Source organism: Podarcis gaigeae (genome assembly GCF_964106915.1).
Source record: "Podarcis gaigeae genome assembly, chromosome: 1".
NCBI classification, from domain to species: Eukaryota; Metazoa; Chordata; class Lepidosauria; order Squamata; family Lacertidae; genus Podarcis; species Podarcis gaigeae.
Genome location: NC_139678.1, coordinates 76057463 through 76074079, shown reverse-complemented (window position 1 = coordinate 76074079; position 16617 = coordinate 76057463). Strand labels below are relative to the sequence as shown.

The 16617-nt window shown below is 40.7% G+C and overlaps 1 protein-coding gene and 1 long non-coding RNA gene across 2 annotated transcripts in view; one reads left to right on the top strand and one right to left on the bottom strand.

Annotated features, from left to right (window-relative positions):
• MUC5AC (mucin 5AC, oligomeric mucus/gel-forming) overlaps positions 1 to 2418 on the top strand; it is a 59918-nt gene extending 57500 nt beyond the window's left edge. Inside the window, exons 49-50 of the mRNA XM_083717967.1 lie at positions 69 to 180; positions 1068 to 2418. Of these exons, the coding sequence (XP_083574093.1) occupies positions 69 to 180; positions 1068 to 1353 (398 nt within the window). The 3' untranslated portion in view covers positions 1354 to 2418. The remainder of the gene's footprint in view (positions 1 to 68; positions 181 to 1067) is intronic.
• Positions 1980 to 5849, bottom strand: LOC310837388. The gene is made up of 2 exons (XR_014560516.1): positions 5751 to 5849; positions 1980 to 2972 (listed from the first exon to the last, which is right to left on the bottom strand). It is a non-coding gene; the product is annotated as an uncharacterized lncRNA (long non-coding RNA).
• Positions 5850 to 16617: the final 10768 nt, after the last annotated feature.

The window sequence follows — 16617 nt, the reverse complement described above, 5'->3', positions numbered from 1 at the left end:
TGTTAGGCAGTATTTGTGAGCACACAGTTATGATGGTTTTTGTTTTTGGTTGTTCTCCCCTCTAACAGCGGGAGATTGTATTCCAAAGAACATCACAAGTCTCATCAGACATAATGGATGTGAAGCTACTGAACCTGTTGAATTACGGTACTGCGAAGGCCACTGTGGCAGTTCTTCAATGTAAGTAGAAAAGTGGGCATTGCTGTCTCCCCCGGGGAACTCTAAAACTCTAAAACCTAATAAATAGTCCAGGGGTCATTCAGTTGAAGTCCAGGTTAGAAAGATGTGGAAAAATGTGCTGGGAAGCAGAGCACTTCATTTTTGAGCTCAATTATGTACTTATTTGACAGGTGACATCAGGCAATTCACTTTCTTGTCAAAACAACAACAACAACAAAAACTACTGTAAATACTATCTGGATAGACCTAGAGAACTATATAGAATCTTTGGAATCACTATATCCTACTGCAGTGTTTATCATTGCAGGGGATTTTAACGCACATATGGGAGTAAACGATGTAAATTTGTACACCCATTACAATCAGATTCTGGAACCAGATATTTTCTTAGCCAGCGGTACCTCCCGTCTGTCTAAAGATCATAGATGTAATTATTCAGAGCTTTGTTTAGCCCATGTTGTAAGGCAGAGGGACTTGTTAATATTAAATGGTATGATAGAGGGAGATTGGCCCAGGAAATATACCCACTTTTCAAAGCATGGAGGCAGTGTGATAGATTAAATTGTGATCTTACCATTTGTATATAAGTTTGTTGTGGAGTTTGAGGTGGGCCATAATATTGAGAGTGATTGTTTACTCAAACAATGGTACTTGTAGGCCCAGTATTTAAAAATTCTTCCCCAAAAACTCAATTTATCTCTAATGCAAACTTAGGTGTGACAGCAGGCAATAGAATTAAGTGGACACCAGTACTCAATCTATTCTAAATGAACCATGTCAGACTGATTGTTTCCAATACAAACAAAAGCAGAATGATGGCACTGCGGGTTGGTGTGAGTGGTGGACTTGATTCTGCAGCAGCTAAAGCCTTCTTTGTTTTCTCTTAGATACTCTTCTGAGGCTAACACATTGGATCACACATGTGCATGCTGTAAGGAAAGCAAAACCAGCAAGAGGCAAGTGACACTGATGTGCCCTGATCGCTCCACCATTGAATATTCATACATCCATGTTGACTCATGTGAGTGTGTGAGCAATCTATGTGATGTGAAGCCCAGCCCAACACCGGGAGAGCAAGAACAGCAGCAGCAGCAGCAGGAAGAACAGCAGCAACAGCAGCAGGAAGAGCAGCAGCAGCAGCAGCAAGAAGAACAGCAGCTTGGCCAGAAATAAAAACAGGAGCCAGGACTGACCTAGACATTTTTTAAATGACCAACACCAATAATTAACAGAAGATAAATTAAAATGAATCTTGCTGTTTTGAAATAAAAAGTATCCAAGGCAGCAACTTGAACATACAGATGAATTTCTCTTCTTCTAAATCTACTCTTGGCAGAAAAGTATTTTCTTTTCTTTGGGGTGCCAAACAATTAGAAATTCTAGGTGACACTTTTCTTGGGGCAAGGCCTTTGTGAGACTACACTGTGCAGTTACAAATAACTTGGAGAGGAAAGTATTTAGCATGATAAAAGGTTAAGGTGGGAGACAAAAAAAGGATTTTAGCTTGAACTATTGTGTAGTTATGATGCCAATATTAACAAAGCATTGGTACAGACACTGGCATTTCTAATACACCCAGAAGAATTTCCTCCACCAAGTAGCACAAGCCAGCCATAACTTTGGAGCAGAAAGAGCTACTCATAGTGTCCAGTTCCATTACAGTTCCATTGGTCAACATGGTCTGTTCTCTATCACCTTTGCAAAAGTTAGATCTCACTTTCATAACTTGGTCAGCCTTTTTTGTGTTTTTTCCCCAAGTTCCTTTTTCTACAAACTTCAACCTCTCAAAGGCTGTGGGGCTATAATACTCAGATATTATTTGTAGATCTATTTTTGTACAAAAAAAACTCCCCATGAAGTATGGCTGCTGCTGAAGAAGACTGTTTACATGATAACATCAGCATATTAATTGTATGAAGATCTGGATTTTTTAAAAATATAAATGTTTACAAAATGAACATAAGATATATAGATATATTTGCCGAATTGTCATATGAAGAACTTTTTAAACCAAAGTAGTAAATATCAATAATATAAATTCTGTTCTAGGACAATGAATTATTTTTTAACGTTGTACCATTACTATTTATTTGTTTCTGGAAAATAGACTATTTTCTTCTGTATTAGCACCATCTGTCAAATGATGCCTGGTTGAGGGATATCTTTACCCTTTTGCTGTTTTTATTTGTTTCTTAAAGAGAACAGTTTCAATGATTAATAAAATTTTAGCATTTTGCACCTGTTGTGTCATTCAGTTTATTTTTTTACTACTCTGATCTGCCTTTGTGATGTATGCCAATTCAATGTGTCCTTCAGTTTGACCAGCAGCCACTGTTTTCCCTCAGAGGTATAATGACCACAATCCTGGCATAGCAGTACACGTGATCACAATTCTGCCATAGCTGTTATGCCAGACCCCCATAGCTCAGATGTCAACTGGACCAGTTCGCATATTGGTCACTGCTCACCCAAATATAGCAATTTAAAAGCCACTGCATTAAAAAAAAGACCACACCAAAACAACTAAAGATCTTTGTGAACTGATGAAGCTTGCATCTTATACTGAAAGTTAAGAAGTTTATTTGGAGTACATACTGTCTGCTGCTGAGTTCTTGCTGATTTCCTAACATTCTGTTTATTCAGCATCCATCCTGATTTGCTTGCACAAAGTTCTCATGGAGTTTATGCAGCACTAGCATTCATTCTCATTTGTTTCTGTGGAGGTTATGAAGCATCCCAGCAAGCCATTATTATCGTACAGTTTCCAAAGCATTTTCCTTTCACCTTCCTTACTGCAAAAAGACCAACATTTTTGGGAAGCAGAATTGATGTGAAATAGTGCCAAATCCAATATGTGATTTAATTCTACCTGTGAAACAGTGACAGCCTTGATGTGTCCTTAGTCACAAGCAAGGTGTCTCGGGTTTAGGCAACACAGACCAGATGTCAATCCAGATACAGTTGTAGGAAGAAATGCATTAAATGTTTTAAATATACTTTCAGAGTTGGTTGCATTATCGACAACTATATGAAACACATAAAGAAGACAGCAAGAAAGGATTTAGTTATACTAGATCTAGGTTTCAAACGGAAGTGATTGAAGGGAAAGTGAAACTACTGAAGGCCGCATACAGCATACTATTAGAATGGGAGACAAAAGATGAAGAGGTAAAATCAGTTATGATTAAATGGGCACAAGATGTAGGTCACAACATTATGATGGAAGATTTGGTTAAATTATGGAAAACTGACTTAAAATTTACAGATTGTTCCCTATTGAAGGAGAATTACATGAAGATGATGTACAGGTGGTACATAACACCAGTGCAGTTAGGGGAAATGTACAAAACTAGTTAAAATATATGTTGGAAGTGTAAGGAAAAGGAGGGGACATTTTATCATATGTGGTGGGATTGTAAGGTAATTAAAAAATTTTGGGAAATGATATACAGCGAATTGAAGAAAATGTTCCATTTAACATTTGTTAAAAAACCCGAAGCATTTTTGTTGGGGATTGTAGGGAAAGACCTGCCAAAAAAGTTGAAAAACATCTTCATGTATGCAACAACGGACGCGAGAGTTCTGGTAGCACATGGATGGAAGACTGAAGAAACCCCAACTAAAGAATCATGGCAAGAAAAATTGATGGACTATGCAGAACTGGCAAAACTGACATATAAGCTATGGGACAAGGATAACTGTGACTTTAAGGATGAATGGGAATCCACTACAAAGTATCTGAAGATGCAACAAAGCGAACTGGACTCCTTGTCAGGCTTTGAGTAAACATTCACAAACTTTTTATTGATAATAATCAGCTAAATAGTTTGAGTATCTATACAACTTTGTAACATGCAGAAAACAGCATTCTCAGAGAAACCAAAGACTGGAACTGAGGGAAGTCAGGGGGTGGGGGTGGGTGGGTTTTTTTGGGGGGAGGGAGGAAAAATGGGGGGGGGGACACAAGGATGATATGTTTTTGGATAATATGTCTTGTTATAATTTTGAATATATATATATTTTAAAAAAGTTTTAAATGTACAATTTGTTTTTAACAAACAGCTCTTGAGCTGTTCTGGTGAAAGGAGTTAGCAATACCGTTAGTGCATTGTACATATCAAGCAAAAAATTTCCAAAAGATGTTTCCATCACATGCTGGTGGAAGGGCACTAGAGGGCAGTGCATACACAATTTACCACAGTGTCACATTTCAAAAAGAATTGTCTGAAAGCAGACCGCTTTATGATTCAATTATATATTAAACTTAATAAACCAAAGTCTGATAGAAAAGGTCTATTCCAGACAGCACATATATCTTCTCAGTGTAATCCTTGGTACTGAACAGCCATTTGAGGGAGATCAGCAAAAAAATAGGGCCAAGATTTCAAAACCAATGGTTTACTAGGCAAAATAATTATATTCTAAATAGACATAATCTCATCACACTAGCAGATACCCAGAACAACTCAATTATCGCCAAAGAAATTGATTTAACAGTAGTTCTAAATTGTGTTCCACATTGTAGCTGGTGTTGTGCAATGGTTGCAGTTTGGATTAGAAGCTGGGAGACCTGGGTTCAAATTGCCACTCAGTCATGAAGCTGGGTGACCTTGGACCAGCCACTATCTCTCAACCCAACCCAACCCAACTCACAAGGTTATGATGATAAAATGGGGGCAGGGAAAGCTGTAGAGGCTACCTTGACTTTTTTGGCAAAAAGGAAGTATGTGAATGTAGTGGGATAAAAGCTTTGTTTTTAAGCCACATTGGTCTTGTGACTGAGCACAACTGAATCTCATGCTCAAGGCTTTTGCATAAAGATTCTGCAGCTATCCATGATTTCTCATAAGCTGTGTATTCATTTTTACAGATAGGTATCTGAAATAGGCAGCAGCTCTCTGAATATTATCTGATTCCTCTTTGTGGGGAGAGAACCAACTTAATCATGGAAGTTTTAGTTCAAGTAGCACAATGGTATATGCAGAAACTATGATTTACCTGTCAGCTTACTATTAACCAATTGTACTTATGCAGAGCAAACACTAGAAGGCAAAATATTACATATTATTATGGGCATGTAGATACCTATTTCCTGACACACTATGTGGATTGGAGCGAATTCATGTTTTTAAAAAAGAAAAGTTTGTGCTCTGGTTACCCTGGTACATTGGGGAGATGCAGGTGAACAGGCAAACAGTGAACCAATGGATTCAAGATATAAGAAAGGAGGTTCCAACTTAACATCAGGAAGAACTTTCTGTTCAACACAGGAACAGACTCACTCAGGAGGCTGTGAACTCTCCTTCCTTGGAGGTTTTTAAGCAGAGGTTGGATGGCCACCTGTCATGGATGCCGTAGTTGAAATTCTTGCACTGCAGGAGGTTGGACTAAATGACCCTTGGTGCCCCTTCCAACTCTACAATTCATTGATTCTATGTGTGAGGCAACTAGTGGTAGTTTATTGCTTGCCTGTGCAGAACCCACTCCCCTTCCACACAAACACACACACACCAGTAGCACTCCTCTCCACCAGCATAGGACAACAGAGAGGTAATTGCACATCATCTTACCCCACTCATCCAGCCATCGAGGGATAAGGTTGCCCTGTAACATTCGTTATATGTAGCCTTACTCTGTTTTTGGCCTAGATTTTCTATAAAATGGAGAAGCCATCTACAAAGAAAAAAACACGCTCTCTACAAAATAAGGAAAGTGTGGGTTGATAGTACTCTATTCTCAGGAAATTAAGACAGTTAAAACCATGTGTCATGTTGCTTTTCTTTGGAAAAGAAACAAACAGTGTGGAGCATAATCCTATGCACATATACTCAGAAGTAAGCCCCACTGGGAGCTTACTCTCAAGAAAGTGTTTGCAGCCCCAATTTATTTTATTATTATCATTTCAATAACAAGTAACACAACTCATAAGGTATTATTAAGGATAGGGAAAGGAAGCAAAAATAATAACAAAAAATAACAAAGGGAAAAAGCTCATTTTCTTTGGTTTCTGGAATGAGAAATATAATAATAAGGTTGATTTATAGTCCTTGCTGCTTTAAAATCCCTTTGGGAGAACAGGATGCTGGACTAGAAGGGCCACTGGCTTTCTTATATGAGTGAACTCTCCTTCCAAAAGTGCAGATCAGCACTGACAAAACTAGACAGTTGTTGATCACTGCTGGCAACATTAAGATGAACACTGCCATCAAATGCACAGTCACCTGACAAGTTAACATCAGGACACCGACACAGAGCATTTCTAAGACTTGGAATGTATGAGTATGCAATATATATATATATTTGTTGGCCTTTCAAAAGGGAATATCTCCCCGAGGTGGCAATAGTACCATTCCAGTATTGCACAATAAAACCACCTGTTTCCTTTTCATGGTGTTGCAATTTGTTTGCTTTAGCAATCAGTTTAAAAGCTACTGCTTACCCAAATGATTATTTCTCAGATTTCTTTTCCATGACATTGGAAGACTGTGTGTGACCAGCTCCTGTATCAGTATTTACATCAGTATGAAGTTTCTTGTGACATTTAATATATCAGTCAGAAAACTCATAAAAGATCTTTGTTCTAGCAGCCCAAGAAACTGAAACTATTAGGACAGAAATACCCAATGTAGTGCCCTCCAGAAGTTTGGACTACAACTCCCTTTAGCCCCAGCCAGCATGGAAAATGGTCATGGATGATGGGAGTTGTAGTCCACAACATCTGGAGGGTGCAATTCCCAGCACCCTTAACAAAGTACAGGTCTCAGGATTCTTTGGGGGGGGGGGAGCCATGGCTGTTAAAGTTGTTTAAGGGTGCTTTAAATGGATGGTGGAGAAGTGATCCTGGATTAGGAGAAATGAAGGTGTCTACTTCAGGTAACAACCACCTAAAAGATCATTCCCCTTTCAGACACCCAAGTGATAGCTGCCCCCTGCAGAAGAGAGCTTCCTGCAGATACCACCTTATTGAGAAGTCTGTTTTGTGTGATAGAGAAAATGGTCTTTTTGTGTGGTGGCAGCTGCCCTTTAGAATTCCCTCCTATCAGATATTCGGCAACAACTTAGAACCACCTGTAAGTAAGAGATATAACTAATATGAGAGCGAAATATCTGTAAATATAATGAGATTTGACACCACTTGTATTATTGCAGAAAATTATGCTGTGATTTTTTTAAAAAAGGTTGATTAATAATCTGCCTTTTAATAAACTGGTCAGTTCATTAATAGATTAAATTTGTACATTACCAAGACTTTAAGAGACATGCCTTTTTGAGGTATTGTTGGTAGTTACTACTAATTAAATGAAAATTGTTGCTAATCTTTGTCAGAAGAAAGGGCCCATTGTGACAATGTTTTATTTGTATTAAGTATCACAGTTAATGGTCAGAACTACTATAGCTGGAACAACAGATGTGTGCTCTGAATGTTCACACCCACCCATTAAAATTTGACTTTGCCAGTTAATTGCCTCCCGTTTTTAATTAAACTTTATTATTTCGTGCTATTGGTACGTCAAAAAAAATCAACAACATCAATATTTAAAGAATTGACCAATTAGACCAATTAAAAATTGAAACCCTAGTTAAAATAACCCTGAATTACCTTCCCCAAGGATATCACATTGCTTACAATTATAGGACAGCAGTGCCATGTAGCCATCCAAAACCTATTCCCTGGCATCCAGTCCACGATCTATTGCTAGGTACTATGTATTACTTAACAAAAGAGACCATTAATGTAATACAAAGCGCTCAGTTCCAACTTTGTTGTTTCTACCTGTTGCTCTTTTTACTGGGAGGGCCGACAAAAGCACCTTCATTAGCTGCAAAGTGTTCGGGGATCCTTCTGGAGACTGCCACCCCTCAAATTTTAGGGAGTTTTGCTACTATATTGGCATTGACTCAGTACAGCTCTCCTTTTTCCAGCCGTCAGTCACTAAGAGCTGGTTTACATTGAATAAGCTTCCTGTGATACCAGCAGAGGCCGCCATTGTGGCACTGCCCACCTGGCTTCTTAATATTGTGCATTGTGGCCAGTTACAGGGAGTTTGACACAGTGCCGGCGCAGCAGCAGGAGCAGTGGGTTGTCTCTAAGCCCCAGCACCACACTGAGCTGCCTGCTACTTCACCCCTCTTCCTCTTCGTAACTGGCAGTGACTCATAGTGAGAAAGGATGGCTCACCCACACTGCCCCATCAGCCAGTACTATGCATACCCCACAAGTGTCCTGGAAAAAAACCGAGGCACCCTGTTCCCCCCCCTCCCGCTAGAGAACAACGGTCATTTTGGGCAACGTGATCTCCGTACCCTCCAACATTTCTCCGATGAAAATAGGGACGTATTGAGGAAAAGTGGGACATTCCAGAATCAAATAAAAAACCGGGACGGCTTCTGTAAATCCAGGACTGTCCCTGGAAAATAGGAAGACTTGGAGGGTCTGGATCTCTCGTGTTTTTGTGCCAAGATTTTGCCCAGGAAAAAACCAACACACTTTTTTTCAGGGCCGCAATCTCACATGGTGCACCAGAATGCAAGTTTTAGGACATTGTGAGAGCACAGTGCTGATAAAAGTGCATCTTCTGGGCTCTGTCAACTAACACGGGGCATACAACTCACACAGGAGCCTGGACAGGAAGATGTGTATCCCTGTTTGGGGACTCAGCATGTTGAAGGGTATGACTGTGTGATACGATTCTACTCCCCAGAGAACCACTGTTGAAAGTGAATTTGTATGATCATTTCCCCCCATGGTATTCTGGCAAAGTTCCAGCCAGATTGAGGTCCTATGAATAGCTCAAGATGTCACACAGTTCACTTGTGGCCAAACCGAGAAATTATGTCTGCTCACCATGAAAAAACAGCAGCATAAATCTACCCTCAGTCTGATGAACATAGGAAACTGCCTTATACTTAGTCTGATCATTAGTCTTTCTAGGTCAGTACTGTCTACTCTAACTAGCAGTAGCTCTCCAGGATTTCAGACAGGGGTTTCTCCCAGGCTCCCAGTCTCGGCTGGAGATGCCAGGAATTGAACCTGAGATCTTTTGCATGCAAAACAGATGCTCAGCCACTGAGTTATGGCCCTTGTTTTGAAGAAAAAAAACCAAATTCTGAGTGGGTGTAGTCTTGAAGGAAAAGGGAAGCATACAAATTCTATGGGAGTTGAGTGTCTTGTTGCTATGAAATCCTTTGCAAATCTCAGCAACATGTCAGAATGTGGGTGAAAACCTATTCAGTAATGGAGCAATGGACCAGTGGACCACAATTACCAGTAACAGAGACTGGTCAATTAGAGCAAATGGGGCACTGCTCCACCAACCTCAGTCTGCTCTAACTAGTCCCTCTTGCCTGCCTTCTTACTTACAACCAGGCTGACAGCTTCCTCCTCCCTAGTCTCAGTTTTGCCCATGTAGAACTCAGCAGGGAGGAGGATGCAGACAAAACCAGAATTAGCTGGATCTGCCTGTAGTTAGCCCTGGCTCCACCCACTGTTGATCTCCCTGCCTTTCACCCTACCAGTCCCGGTGGGTACCAGGCACCCCCGGATGACAACTTTATCCTTCCTTTCATGATCTAGAAGCCAAGAGAAACATCAGCTTCTCTTTACATTGAAATTCTTTAATCAACTTCAGCTTGACTAGGTAGCAGTAAACTGGGCAAACAGAAATCACACAAAAGAAGCAGACAGACCTCCTGCCTCATGCCTACCAGCCTATTTGAGGTGTGGCGCTGGCTGCATCACAGTGTGACGTGCTTGTACACTGTGCCATGTTACCAAGGCTGAGTGCGTCAGCCAGGATCCACATGAAATCCTTCTCAAAATACGACTGTCAGGTGAAAAGATGATGAGATGAGCTATGGAAACGAGCTATATGTGGGCGGAAGAGGAGGGGGAGCAATAAATCAGGCACCGAACTTTATTCCTCACACTTCGGTAGCAGTCAGAGTCCCAGTCTGCAAGCAATGTCCCACTGAATGGCAAGATTCATATTAGTTCTTATGGTCCTGTATTTTACCCACTTTTTATTTTTATTTTTAAATTGAGACCATGGCCATGAAATGAAACTTGAAATGCTCACTAACAGAGATTGTGTGATAATGAATTCATTCTTCATGTCATCTTATCCCCCTGCCTTTGCAATAACAGTGTTCCTTTATACAGCATTAATAATTAGTAAAGATTCCTTCTCAGTTGCTGCCTCGTAAAGTCGGATAAGAAAATACTTGCACTTTACAGCTTCTCTGAAGTAGGACCCTCTTTGGTTCTAACCTCCCACTGTGACATAGATGCAGTCACAGTGCTTCACTAGAGACTAGGCTCAGTGGCAGAAGCTGCCTCTATTATAAGTAAGGTGTGTGTCATCATGGTCAGGTCTGACATCGCCAAGAACAGGAGTACAGTGCTTGGTGCACCGGCAGCAAGCCTCAACTGTTCAAAAGTGCTCCTGGCTGCTGCTGAAACCTATGCATCTGGGTTCAGGGCTGAATCCAAGAAGTACCCTCAAGTTGCAAATCCAAGTCCTCAAATGGAGTGACTCCCTCTGAAACAGGTTGAACCCCTATTTCCCAATCTGATGTTATTTGTAACCACAAGTCTTTTGGTTTTACTCCTGACTTTTTTGCTTGCTCCAACATTACTGTTTGGTTTATATCAACTATTTCTATATTTATTGCATGCTGCACACAAAAGTCTTCAGGTGACTCACACTTTATCTACAGCACAGATAAAATAATACATTACAATAAAAACGTAAAATGGTTCCTTAAAAAAAAGCAGAAAAAGCTTGAGTATGGGTAGTTTTTTTCTGCTTTGATATCCCCACCCCATTTTGGCTTGAATGTATTTTTAATTTTTGCTTGTTTGTTTGTTTGTTTGTTTCTTATGGTTCACTTAGGAGCTGCCTAGAGTGCCTCTTATTGAGGCAGAAAGGCAAGATAGATTTTTAAAAACAAAAACAAAAAACAAATAAGCACTGTGGAAGGTGAAGGCATGAGGACAGCCTGGGAAAATTCCTATGGAAAAGGCCAGCCCTGCTGCACATTCAAGACTTCTCTTCCCCTCCCATCACATTTCCCCCATATTGATTTTTGAACTTTGAGTTTTATTGTTATTCATGCTTTTATACAGTATTTTATGCTGCTTCTATATTGTATTACAATTAAGTGTTTTAAATTTGTTGTTTTTCATCCTCAGCCCGGTTTTCTGAACCAGGAAGGGTGGGGTATAAATAAAAATTTATTATTATTAGGATTATTATTATTAACACATGTACAAAAAAGTAGTGCAGCAGGTGGCCTTGAGTGGGCATTTCCCATCAAACTTCTGTATTTTCAAGTATTATTCCTGGCTGAAGGGCTCCCCAAGCAACTTGCCTTTGATCCCTTCCCTGTCATGATTTCTAGGAAAGATACCTTTCTTCAGGCTTGGCGGGGATCAAGAGAGAAGAATTCCAATTGTAAATGAAATCATTATTTTAGCCACCAGCAATGATCAAGAAATGTCACTTCAAAAGTGTCTCTGAGATACAAGGATGTCAGCACACCGCCTCCAAGATAAATAAAATCCGCCTGCGTGACATTTTATTTTTCACAGCCTTCCCAGCACAGTGATACAGAACAAATTCTTCAAAGAAGGGGAGGATATAAGCAGACTTAGTTTCACACAACTCCACATGAAACAAGGTGCTCTGCACAAATGATTACACTGGGCATTCTTTATGGCAATTATCTTATTATCCACATGCTATATTTTACAGCAAAGTGTAGTTTATAGAAATGCTTTGTTATAGCTTGCCAGGAGTAAAATTACACACTGCCCAATACTAGCAGTTTGCCCTTTGAAGATGTCAGCATGTAGGCTTCTTCACTGCAGACAACATGTTCACAGAATTATAGAATGGTAGAGCTGAAATAGATCCTTGGGGTCTTCCAATCCAACTCCCTGAAATGTATGTTCACCTGTGGAGATCTACAGATTAGGATCAGTCATTGTGCCCAATGATAGGGGTGGAGCAAGGAGTGAGGCCTCATCCCCTGGCAACCAGATGATGCCCCCTTCTTGCAAGTAACATGTGCAGGAGGATTGGGCATGGTAGCCCAGGCATTGGTAATCTCCAAATTGGATTACTGCAATGAGCTGTATGTGAGCTTTCCCTTTAAGATTGGTCTGGAAGATGCAGCGAATACAGAATGCCACAGCAAGGCTGTTAAAGAGGTTTTCCTATTGACCATGCATAACACCTGCATTGAAAGAAGTTCATTGGCTGCTGATATGTTACTGGGCCAAGGTAAAGATCATACTATTGTCATGTGAGGTCCTGAAAAACCTGGGACCAGATTACTACCAAGAACACATTACCTTGTATTCCTCTGTCAGGTCTTTTCAACCCTTGAGTGAGTAGAACCATTAAATTCAATGGACTTAAGTAACTTACTTCTTGCCAACAAAGGCAGCCTAATATTTCACTACAAAACTTTTTTGTAGCATACCCTTCCAAATTCTAATCAACAGCAGGCATAATTTTATTTATTCTTTAATACAAAGCAAACTATCTATTAATCGATCATTTAATATCAGTGAAATTAATTCAACTACAGTTACCAAAAATGTTGAATAGTTTTGTAACTATTGCTCTATATCCGGGTAGCTAATCCTTTCTTGTGCAAGGAGGAAGTTGGCACATCAATATCTGCTCCCTGTCTTCAGGATGCCAGTCTTCCAAGATCCTCTGACAAAAAGCATTTTTAAAAATATCCGCAATACCAAGCTAACATGCAAAACTGGCACACCTTGGCTGTCATCTGGAATTAGTAAGAGTCCACCTGTATGTAGGGGGCTTGAGACTGATCTCCCCAGGTAACAATTCACAGGTAAACCCTCTGAGTGAATGAGTTGCATCTTCTTATCTTGGCATGGATTCCAGGTTATTTCAAATGCTTGTCCAAGAGAAGGTGTACATACTACTCTGGATTATAGCTGGCAGAAAAACATTCTGCACATGCTATGAACTAAAGCCACAAAATGGATCCTACTGAAGTGAAGTTGATGTAATCCTTGATTTGTTGCATTTAGGCTGAGGTGCACTCATGTAGGGCAGAGATGAGCAATCTGTGACTCTCCAGGTGCTGCTGGACTATAATTCTCATCTTTCGTAACCATGCTGTCTCAGGCTGATGGAAGTTGAAGTCCAACAACTTCTGGAGGGCCACAGGTTCCCCACCCCTGAGTTGGAGAATCTAGGCATTATTAGCAATGTTACCCTGGAACATTTATCTACACTATTGAATAGCTACCTAATCCTACAAGGCAGAGCAAACAAAGCAACATACATACATGCACACCCATTCCATTCTTTCCCCCTTAATGTGCAAATATTAGCTAAAATGATGCTAACTGAATGGTTACACCCCAAAGAATGTTTCACCAGGCAACAAGGTTCTTCTAAATGCTATATTCTGCCCCCAACACCCAAAAATTATAAATTGCATGTGCATTCCATTAAGACATAATTTTAAGAGGCCATAATTCCAATCTGGAATGATGTTCAGGATACAGTAAACCCAGCTGCAGTATAATGGACATGGGTGGACAAAAGAATTAGAGTTGGATAAAACATATATTAGTAGTTTCCTCTCCTGCTGTCTCCCCTTCTTTCTGCCTCATGTTGTATTTCAGTAGACATTGGGGATTGGGGAAGGCAAAGTTAGGGAGGACTTTGTTAACCCTTGCAGCATCAAGATGGAGATACTGGTTTTATATAGAATTCTCTTGCCTGTCATCAGCATATTGAACTGTTGATTGCTTTAATGGAATTCCACTAGCAGATCTGAGAACTGAATTTGTGTCACTGTTTATACTGCAAAGTCTTTCATAGCATAGCAAATTATAAAAGAGTCAGTTTGCCAGCATCTTGTTAACAACCCAGTGATTAGTAGAAGCCAGCATGGATTTGCCAAGAACAAATTCTGCCAGACTATTCTTATTTCTTTCTTTATTACTAGCTTAGTGGGCTGTTGGAATGCTTTGGATGTAATTTCACTTGATTTCAGCAAACCATTTGAGAACGTTCCCTGTGGTATTTTGGTTAAGGAAACTGGTTAATTGTAGGTTAGAGGATAATTCCATCAGGCAGAGCCACAGCTGATTGGAAAACTGCACTCAACATGAGTAAGTCAGCAGTAAGGAAAAAAGACCTATGAGGAAATGTTGATAGAAATGGCTTAATCTGGAGAAAAGACTATTAAAGGAGGATATGATGGCGCTCTCTAAATACCTGAAGAACTGTCATGTAGAAGAAGACAAAGATTCACTTTCAGCTGCCCCAGGGAGCATGACTAGTTCCAAGTGACAGGAGGATAGATTTTGTTTCAAGAATAGAGGTTCTAAAGAGTTCCAATTGAAGAATGGAACCAATTGCCTGGGGATGCAGTGGACATCTCTTTTCCGGGGGGTCTACTAGCCCTGGATTTCTGGAACTCAGCAAGGTGGGCAGGCAGGATAGATGGTTTACAAACACCCCTCCTGATCTATGATTCTATGTCATGGGTAGGCAAACTAAGGCCCGGGGGCGGGATCTGGTCCAAATGCCTTCTAAATCTGGCCTGTGGACAGTCTGGGAATCAGTATGTTTTTACATGAGTAGAATGTGTCCTTTTATTTAAAATGCATCTCTGGGTTATTTGTGGGCCATAGGAATTTGTTCTTCCCCCCAAAAAAAACATATAGTCCAGGTCTGAGGGACAGTGGACCGGCCCCCTGCTGAAAAAGTTTGCTGACCCCTGTTCTATGTGAACAAACATGAAAATCAAAGTGAAAAAGCAATCCCCCAACAGCTAGGATTATTTGTTCCTGTGGTTTGTAATACAATCACTTCTGGTTATACTAATACAGCAGCATTTATATGCATACACATAAAGAAAGGTTATGGTGAGCAAATATTAGATAGATTAAAGGGTAGTTTATAGTTCCACCCAAAAGCAAAACTTGGTCGCGTGAGATCCTGTTGACATTCTAACAGACTTTGAAAGAAAACAGAAGCATATTAATACACTGAAAGCCATGGTTGCTCTGTACCTTTTTTCCACTGGAATAATAATGACATCTCCATTCAAAAGTCCACTCCATAGTTAGCAATGGCTTTATAAGTGTATGCATGTATAACACAGGTCTTTGAGGGCTGTAGTGCTCCAACAATAATATGAGTTCTCTAAAGCTCTATCATTGTGCTACCCATATGTAGTAAGGTAAAGGGGTAAAGAAGGATTGGGGCCACACCATTGGCACCACGCTGACGCTATGTGGCCATCTTAGCCACATAATTTTTGGATGTTGAGCATGCACATTTGTAAAGGAACCCCTTCAGACGAGCAGCTGTTCACAAATTAGGAGATTAGGACCCAGAAGTTCCTCTTCAAATGTCCAGATACAACATACTGTCTTGGCTCCCACCCAAAACATGACAGCAGGTGCATTACATACAAGTAAGGGATACTTATTACAGCAGATTCAGCGGCATGGAAAGAGCCAAATACAGTACAGGGACTCCTACAAGATATAGGGTTGTAAGTCTTGGGAGTCACATATCCTCTTTTCTCTTCTCCCTGAGAGAATGCCGGGCGTGTCTCCACCTCCAAATCCTCCCACTGTGGCACATCAGACCACACCCTGGAGTCATCCCTGCCCCCTGGTGGGGAAGCATCTGCCACAGTCTCTGGCAGTCGCCTCTCCATAGGCATGGAAGAGAAAGCATCTGGGATTCCTTCTTCAACAGTAGAGCTTGGCACATCCAGAGGTTGGTGGGAGGGAGGTTCTATCAACTGGACTCTACTCTGTTGTCTCATGCCCTCTGCCTCCCATTCATTCTTCAAGTGCATGCTGCTCCTGGTCTGAATCAGAGTACTCCATGGGAATTATGTCATATACAGATGCTGAGGGACATAAGAACATAAGAAGAGCCCGCTGGATCAAGCCAAAATGGCCCATCTAGTCCAGCATCCTGTTCTCATAGTGGCAAGCAGATTCCTATGAGAAACCAGGAAGCAGGATTCAGGTAGAAGAGCACTCTCCCCTCCTGTGGTTTCTAGCAAGTGGTATTCAGAAACATTGCTGCTGCCAACTGAAGTGGCAGATTCAGTCCATCAGGGGTAGGGACAGCAAACTGGCCCTGCTGCTTCTGTGTGTGAATGCCCTACATAGAAGTAACTGATGAGCAGGGCCATAGAATTATCCTGTTTTAAAGTCAGCTGTCTAAAGCACCAGCCTTAATAGAATAGAACCTCCATGCTCAGAAACAGTATACGTCTACATACCAGATGCTGGGGACAAAGAATGAATGTGACCCTTCCTTTCAGGTGCTGACTGTGTTTTCTATAGACACTTTGTTGCCCACTGTTATAAATAGGGTTCTGGTTTAGAGATGGACAGGGCTCATCCTGTAACCT